General features: G+C 40.4%; 1 protein-coding gene across 1 annotated transcript in view; it reads right to left on the bottom strand.

The window, feature by feature from the left end:
• LOC119579042 (cryptochrome-1-like) overlaps positions 1 to 7,400 on the bottom strand; it is an 11,769-nt gene extending 4,369 nt beyond the window's left edge. Inside the window, exons 1-6 of the mRNA XM_037926762.1 lie at positions 7,186 to 7,400; positions 3,229 to 3,361; positions 2,890 to 3,062; positions 1,835 to 1,996; positions 1,285 to 1,389; positions 970 to 1,106 (exon numbers count right to left, since the gene is read on the bottom strand). Coding sequence (XP_037782690.1) covers positions 970 to 1,106; positions 1,285 to 1,389; positions 1,835 to 1,996; positions 2,890 to 3,062; positions 3,229 to 3,358 — 707 coding nt within the window. The 5' untranslated portion in view covers positions 3,359 to 3,361; positions 7,186 to 7,400. The remainder of the gene's footprint in view (positions 1 to 969; positions 1,107 to 1,284; positions 1,390 to 1,834; positions 1,997 to 2,889; positions 3,063 to 3,228; positions 3,362 to 7,185) is intronic.
• Positions 7,401 to 8,977: the final 1,577 nt, after the last annotated feature.

The following is an 8,977-nucleotide window of genomic DNA, read 5'->3' as shown; positions in this document are numbered from 1 at the left end:
ATTACTCTTTATGGAAATGCTATACTTCTCACTAATCTTAATGTATTACTAAAAAATGTATACTCTTTTGTTGATAACAATAACTATAAATATACAAAAGGGTATCATATTTAATTAATAATTAAAAAAACTGAATTTTATACATTTACTGACATAAAACTTACCTAAAAGATAGCTTTCTATACATGATCATTGCATCTAAAGTTCTCAGGCCCTCACAACACTACTAAAATCACACTCAGATCAATGATTTCTCTCTACTTAGAGGAAATACCTAGAAATTATTCTGCACTCTGAGAGCACAAACCTCTATCAATACCCTGACTAGGCTGCCAGAGAAAGAGAAAGAGAGAGAGAGAGAGACAGAGAGAGAAAGAGAAAGAGAAAGAGAGAGAGAAAGAGAAAGAGAAAGAGAAAGAGAAAGAGAGAGAGAAAGAGAAAGAGAAAGAGAAAGAGAAAGAGAAAGAGAAAGAGAAAGAGAAAGAGAAAGAGAAAGTGAGAGAGAAAGAGAAAGAGAAGAGAAAAGAAATATCCCAATTACAAAAATAATCAGTCTACCACAAAATGCCACAGAAGCAAATCCAGTTCATGTAATGGTTCACACAGAATCATTTCATTCCAGCTTTGATTAAATTGCTGAATCAGATTACCAACAAAATCTAAAAAAATATATATAAATTTTACAAAAAATTACCATATCAGTGGAGGCAATGACCTTTTCTTAAAGTTGAATTTATCTAAATATACAAAAACATCAAAGAAATCACAAGTACGAGAACCCTTAGCCTCCTCCCTAGAACTTTCACATTCTATATCAAACAGCATAATCCAAACCATACAAAAATATGTTCTTTGGAGCAGAGAAAAGACACAACTTTAATTCTTTCACATGCAGACACACACACAAAAGAAATCTTCCCTAAAAGGGTTAAAAGTAAGCCCTAAGAAAACTCATATTTCTCAAAATACCTAAAAGCATTCTCCTCAACCTTCAGCCTCTTCTGTAGGTGCGCTAAAGCAGCCGTCTCTCCACCGACATAAGCGGATTGCTCGTCACATTCTTTATTCCAACCAAGTTCCCCTGGTGTTGGGATGTGAGGACATAGCTGAAAATAAGTTTATTTTAACCATTCCCATCTTTTATATGCACAAAGTTCTTTCAGGTATCTATCAAGCAAAATTCATAGCATCCACAGAGTAAGATATGTACTTGCATCCAAAAGTAACTCCATTCACTTCTAAACAAGACAAAGAACTTCCCCATCAACAAGAAATCATACTTACCTGTAACTTCATAGCAAGTTCATCTGAAATTTCTCCAAAAATGACTTCATTCCAGTTGACATCAGGTACTGGCCTATTGGGAGGACCTAAGACTGCTGACACTTGCTGCATAAGAAACAATGGTCAAGTTTTAATGAGGAAATACTAGTCACTTTCATTATGAGTTTCCTACCATTCAGAAAAAAAAGGGGGGGGGGGAAGTTCCCTGAAAGAGGAAGTGATGGAGTAAAGGAGGTAAAGAGAAAGAGCAGAAAAATTACATAAAAAGAAATAAAAGTAAAATATCTATATAGAATAAAGACGAGCCAAAGTATGAATGAGAGATAGACACAGAGACAAAAAGAAAGAGAAACAGACTAAGAAAAAGAGACCAACAGAAAACAGACAGACGGAGAGAATGAGAGAGAGAGAAAAAAAAGAGAATACAAAAGAAAATTCAAAGGTTTTATTTTTTCATTCAGTGGTACTCTGTGGACATTCCAAAAGTCCTACAGATGAAAGGCTCAAGAAGGACTCTGGCTTTTAGAAAAAGCAGAGCCAGAGAACTTACCACAAACATTTCATAGGTCAACGGAGGCTGACCTCCATTAGTCTCAATAATTTCAAAAGGATCCCAAAGGGTGTGAGAGATTTTCTCCACGATCTCTATGCCGAGCTCTTTGCACTGATTCCGCACCTGATTGTCGCGTTTATTCCATATCGCCTCACAGTCCTGAAAATATATATAGAGTCCATTTAACAACTTGCATCTGTAATGCATCAAATACAAGAATCTATTGTATATCATTGTATAACATGTCATCTGTCTGTCTGTCTGTCTGTCTGTCTGTCGGTCTGCCTGCCTGCCTGCCTGCCTGCCTGCCTGCCTGCCTGCCTGCCTGCCTGCCTGCCTGCCTGCCTGCCTGCCTGCCTGCCTGCCTGTCTGTCTGGTTGCCTGCCTGCCTGTCTGTCTGTCTGCCTGTCTGTCTGTCCCAATCACTCAATCATTTCCTTTCTTTTTCCTTCCCCCTCACTTTCTATATGCTATTTACTATTACTTTCCCTCTCTTCCCCTCCACCCTCTCGCTCTCTCTCCATTTCTCTCTCCTTTTCTTTCTTTTTTTCTCTCTCTCCATCTCCCTCTTTGTATCCCCTTTGTCTCCCTCTCCCTCCCCCTTTGTCTCCCTCTCCCTCCCCCTCTCCCTCTCCCTCCTCCTCTCCCTCTCCCTCCTCCTCTCCCTCTCCCTCCTCCTCACCTCTCCCTCCTCCTCACCATCTCCCTCCTCCTCACCATCTCCCTCCTCCTCACCATCTCCCTCCTCCTCTCCATCTCTCTCCTCCTATTTTTTCTCTTCCTCTCTCCCTCTCTTCCTCTTTCGCTCTTTCCCTCTCTCCATCTCTCCCTCTCTCCTATTTTTTTTTTCCTCCTCTTCTCACCTTACATATATTCATAATCAATTTTTGCCTTCTCTCTTTTATGAGTCTGTTCTAACACAATCAAAATTCTTGTAAAGAAAAAGAAAACTACGAAGCAGATATGAATATGAGAATTATGCTCTTTTAGGAAATATCTGTATTTAATATCATACTGACAACAATCCTTTACCTTATATTTACTAAACTTACCTGTTCAAAGGTCAGACGAGTTATTCTGATTTCAGTGTGAAGCATCTTAATCACATCTGCTGGTTTTCCTTTGAATATATGCAGCTGACCACCAACCGCTCGTAGCTGCGCATCCAAATCATACAGTGCTTCCGTCAAAAACTGCATGCGATTATAACCTGAAACCTCCGTCCCTAAAAATATATAAAAAAAATATAGTAAACCCAATTTTCATCACATTTTAATATTGAGGCACTTTTGAGGTGTCATAATATTTTAGCACACATATATAATAATGTCATGACAAACTGTCAACAGTATCATTTACACAGTAAAAAAGCCTTGAATAAGAGACTATACCTGCCGTTTCTCCATCATGGATGAATATGGCATAAAATTTTTCAGCATCTTTCACAGATTCTAATAAGGCTGGGTTGTCATGGAGCCTCAACCCATGCCTAAACCAGTGCACTGAAGTCTTAGTCATCATTGCCTGTAAAGGAAAACAGGTGATTAAACTCAATATTTACTGGCATTGAGGCGCATAGCTGCATCCATGCTTCATTTCCACTTACAAGGGTCCCTCATGGCAAGCTGCCAGGCAGGGGCCAGCCCATCTCTAGCTCTTCACAACAGGTTTGATCGATCTGCCCAAGCAACGACTTCCTAGGTCAGCCCACAGGCCTCCTCCACCCAGGATTATCTCAAACAGAGACAACCTGGTGGACATGATCCTCCTGTGGGAAACGAGCCAGGTGGCCATATAGCCTGAGTTGGAAGAAGCTCAACATTTTACAGCACTTTCAGTACCAGGCTTGCTATTAATCCAATAATCTTTGTTGGAATTCCTCTCTGTCTCAAGATCTCCCAGAGTGATTTGTGATGCACTGTATCAAGCGCTTTTTTGAGGTCAATGTAGGCTGCAAACAGCCCACGCCCAAACTCATGTCAGGGCTTTACCAATAATTTTCCCCTTCCAGAGAGGGATGACCACACCCCTCAGCAGGTCAGGGGGAATGGTACCAGTCAGCCAGATGGCAGACAGAACAGCATGCAAGCCTTTGCCATAGGTTCTCCACCAGCCTTTAACAGTTCAGCTGGGATGCTGCAGACACCTGCTGCTTTACCACTCATCAGCTTGGAGATGGCCCCCCTGACTTCAGTCAGGGAGGGTGGATCCTCACTGATGGGTGGGTCTGGCAAAGGCATCTCGACACTACCCGCATCGAAGTTAATTGTTGGTGGATCAACCTGGTAAAACTGTTCAAAATACTCAGCCTAACACACCCGCACCCCATCAGGATCTGAGATTATCTGGCCACTTGCCGAGCGGACTGCAGTCGTCTCTGACGATATACTGGATGCTAATCCAAAATGAGATATTAACCTAATGTCTGCAGGTTTATGTACCGTCACTTTTAGATTTTGTGAGTTTGTTACATACAGATGGCTCCACATGTGCTCAATCTATCAGTTGATTTCCCTTTTCCTTGAATATGTGGGAAAATGTGTTTTTCTTTCTAATACTATTAATGTTGACAGTGTTATCATTCTTATTAATATTATGACTATTAAATTGTTATTAAAATATTAATAACATCTAAGACAATAAAATAATAGAAATGAAGCTTTCAAAAAATCAAGGAAAATGCTATACAGATGAGGTAGGTAAGACTAATAGCAGACTCCTTGGTGACTAAGCACCTGTAGAGCCATCTATGTGTAAAGACTATATAAACATTTATTACAGTGGGCATGGCACTGTGGTCTTGCCACACACACTAACTGGGTTAAGAGAATGAGAAAGAGGGGCATATCAGATGGACAATAAATTGATAATTGATTATGCAGCCTAATACATTATGCACACAGTCAAGAGAGTCCATACCACACACAACAGCAAAGGTTCATATACATATACGTACTTGCACTCTTTCACAAACTTCCAAAGACCTCCACTTCCTCCTCTTTGCCAGCCTTTCACACAGTAGCTTCCTTACACTTCAAAGTATCATGTGGTTTATCTGATATCTCAAGTACTATTTTTAATACCAGAAAAGATAGATCAAGCAATAAAGATAACAGTTACAAAATTTAGAACGGCAGTGACATATTCTGGAGACCTGGATGGGTCAACAATCATATGAGTTAGCCAACTACCTACTGTAAATGAAGATATATTCACTCAGTATGGCTGTAGAAGCCATATGAACAACTATCCACTCTGTATTCACACATTGAGTGAGTTCATCTAGCATTTACTTCTTCCAGGTGATGGTGATTATTCATTAGTTAGTGTCTGACAGATTAGGTACTAATCAGTCTGTCAGTCAGTCAGTCAGTCAGTCAGTCAGTCAGTCAGTCAGTCAGTCAGTCAGTCAGTCAGTCAGTCAGTCAGTCAGTCAGTCAGTCAGTCAGTCAGTCAGTCAGTCAGTCAGTCAGTCAGTCAGTCTATCAACATACTGTGCATGTAAAGTGTTTGGGAGGAAAACAAACCAAAAATCTTATAATTATAGTATATATATCAAAATAGTATTCTCATTTCCCATCTTGGATGGCCTGTTTTCCAATGAAAAGACAGCAGTGACCATTAACACCGCTCTGTGATGGATACATTTACTTAAAACCTTTATTTCAAACACTCTAGCCTGCCCTGAGACTAACATCCTGGCAACCACTTCTCTTTAGCCTGCATAAGGAAGTAAAACTCACCCTTTGTTGATATTGCATCAAATAACTTCTTTCTTTTAAATTTGTGAAAGAACTGCCATGGAGAAGAAGTTGTTATGACCTTAACATCTGGTTAAAACTGTACCAATACCCAGGGTGAGTTAGAATATTTTACCGAATATCTCAAATTGCTCATTTCTGAGCATGCTTTTCACTGTCTTTCATATTTTACCCTATAATTCCTTCCTCTACTAGCAGACCCAAGATATACAAGGCTTTCTGTACGTTACTTCCTCTTTGTAAAAACAGCTCAATAGCTCGGTGTACTTAGATACCCGAGTGCTCATCTAGTATTTGCAAAATTGAGTAGAAACCCAACTATTCCAAACAGTACCAAAAAAAATAGACTTATGTAACATGGCCCTATTCTATATACTTACCCTTATCTGGTTAATTAACAAAATTTACAGCCAGTTTCTGTGTCTGACAATCTGGGTTTCTAAGTAAAGAGTGTACAGTTTTTTTTTACCCTGATGAAATCTAACACTTCAGATAGACAATTCCTCTACAAATTGAAAATAAAGATAATGCATAATAACATCATAGCATAATCTTACCTTAATCATTCATTATCTAATAATTTAATAATTCTAAATTCTAAGATTTGATCAAACAACTAAAAAAAAAATCCGCACCCTCCGGAGACCAAGTCCCAAAACCTGGGTATCATGCGGACCCAAAATCCAAACCTAGCCTTTCCTACCTTCTATTTATTCCATAGACAGGTCAGCAAGTCCCACCTGTACCCCCCCCCTCTATTATCACTTCATGCCAGCTGCCGTAACAATTTTGTTATAGAAAATATTTGAGACACAAGTGGAGGGTACAGGCAAGCTGCTGCAAGGAGGAATTATAAAAAAAGAAAAAAAAATACGACATTATGAACTTCTTGTGAACATAGTATCTGAGCGATATTATGCATTGAATGGTTTCATCATTTCACAGTAAATATAAGGCCGGAGCAACCGTACCTGTATTGTTTATTACTCTATTTCTTAACGAATGAATGAATGAATGAATACCTTAATAGGGTTGTGAGACACCTGGAAGGGCCCCTCCCCCCATCCCACCCCCCAACACTACACCTCATGAGTGTGGGTATTACTTTCTACCACTAATCTCTTCCTACAAGACTGAGTGGAGGAATAAAAGTAGAAAAATAACGGCACTTAATCCCAAAATTCGCGTCGCGTGAAAAGGAAGGAATTTTCGTCATCTCAGAACCTCTTTTTTTCCCCAAACCTGAGAGTTTTGGGACATAAGAAGTCTAAAACCCTATAAAAGAATAAAGTAAGAAAGAAAGAAGGCATGAGGGTACAACTGATAACAAAATACTGGTTTGTTTGTTTTATATCTATATCTATATCTATATCTATATCTATATCTATATCTATCTATATCCATATCCATATCTATCTATATCTATATATTTATATCTATATCTATATCTATACCTCTATCTCTATCTCTATCTCTATCTCTCTCTCTGTATCTATCTCTATCTTTCTCTCTCTCTCTTTATCTATCTCTATCTTTATTCTCAGGAACCTTTCTTAAGAGGTTTTCACAACGAGCTGTCCTCCTCACCTGCGATTAATTCATTCGTGTGTATTCCAGTGAGCTTTGTATTCGTGGAGCTTTTGTAGATCTTGGTGGAGCTTTGTGGAGCCTTTGAGGAGCTTGGTGGAGCTTTGTGGAGCCTTTGAGGAGCTTTGTGGAGCCTTTGAGGAGCTTGGTGGAGCCCTTGTGGAGCTAGGTGTGCGTCCCCCCTCCCAGGACGAGGCTTGGTTCCTTCCTGCGACGGAGCGCGAGCCCGACTGTTGTGGCGTCGTCGTGCGTCTGGCAGCCGGGGCTCAGCTGTCCCCTCGCACGTGACTCGGTTCCGGCGGTGCCACGTCTCCCTGCCTCGCGCGGGAATAAGGGGGCTCTTTGTTTATTATTATTGCCTGGGGATGCGAAGATATGGAAATTTTAAAAATCGGTGGGAGATGATAGGTTGAAAGAGACGAGGGAGAAAGAGCAGGAGGCCAGAACGAGACGGGCGAAAGGCCCCTTGCGAAAATGGGCGGCACCACGGCGAATCGCGACACGTGAGGCTATTCGGAGCATTCGCCTTTTTCCGGAGCGCTCGATACCGTGCACATTTTGACGGAAATTAAAGTTGCGGGTTCAGACGAGACAGTGATCGGCATCTACGGCACACACACACACAGACATGCATACACATGCACAGATATATATGTGTAATTCCACACCTCCTGCAAAGCTTTCACCCATGCCTGTCTCTTGCCTGATTCTTTAAGAGTATGATTGCGTGCACCTTTGCGCGCTGAAGGTCAGGGATAAATAATTCTAGATGTTAACTAGATGGCATCGGTGACCTTGCGTGGGATAAGCTCATGTATATACAAATGCAGAAATGCATTTTGAAATACTGAATCCCAACACGGATTTCCCATCCTCTGCACAAACACACTGAACTAGAGAAGGATAGAGTTGTAATAATAATAATTATTATTATTATTATTATTATTATTATTATTATTATTATTATTATTATTATTAAAGTGATGATGTGATATAATAGTAATAATAATGATAATAACAATGATAATGATAGTGGCAGTGGTGATCACACTAACAAGGCCTGGTGATAGGGGGGAGGAGGGAGAATTCCTCATCTTATCCAAGCGTTCTTAATAAAAGGAGTTGCCCCTCTAACCCCCCGTGGAGAGGAGTTATGTAGCTACTCCTTTCCCCCAAGAGACAGGCAGTGGCGCGAGGAGGATGGACAGAGAGCTGAAATAAAAAAGTAAATATCAGATTGACGTAAGCGAAGCCGCAGGCATGACCTCGTTGTTCACGGCCTCAATAACCCACGTGACTGGTGTTCCTGAAATGCATCTGAGCTGTATTCATAGTGCTCTCCGGTATCCTCATGCCTTGCGTATGAAGAGATATTGCGTTTAATCGTTCTGTTGTATTGCGACTCAGCGAATATGCATAATGACATTTTCTTTGTTCTTATACCCTACTGTGAAATAGAGCAATCGTTCAGGAAAGAGTTTCCATGTGTTTTCAAATGCTTTGTACAGAATGTGACGATTAAAACTTCCCCATCTCGACACGTTATTAGTCTGGGTGTGATCTCATACGTTGCTAATAGAGCCTTTAAAACCCGGTGTATCTTCTAACTACTCTATGATAGTGTGCGTGACTTCAGCATACTTCCTAACATTTTTTTTCTATATTCCCCTTAAAAACGACACGATCGCGAAGAGTTTGCAGCATAGAAAAATAATCAATTAATCTTTCCAATCTCCTGGCGTTACCATGGTGACCACAGGCTAGTAACCATGCCAAACGCACATACCCTCGA

Source organism: Penaeus monodon, chromosome 11, assembly GCF_015228065.2.
Source record: "Penaeus monodon isolate SGIC_2016 chromosome 11, NSTDA_Pmon_1, whole genome shotgun sequence".
Lineage (NCBI taxonomy): Eukaryota > Metazoa > Arthropoda > Malacostraca > Decapoda > Penaeidae > Penaeus > Penaeus monodon.
Note: the sequence above shows the minus strand (reverse complement) of the source record. Positions and strands in the feature narration are given on the sequence as shown.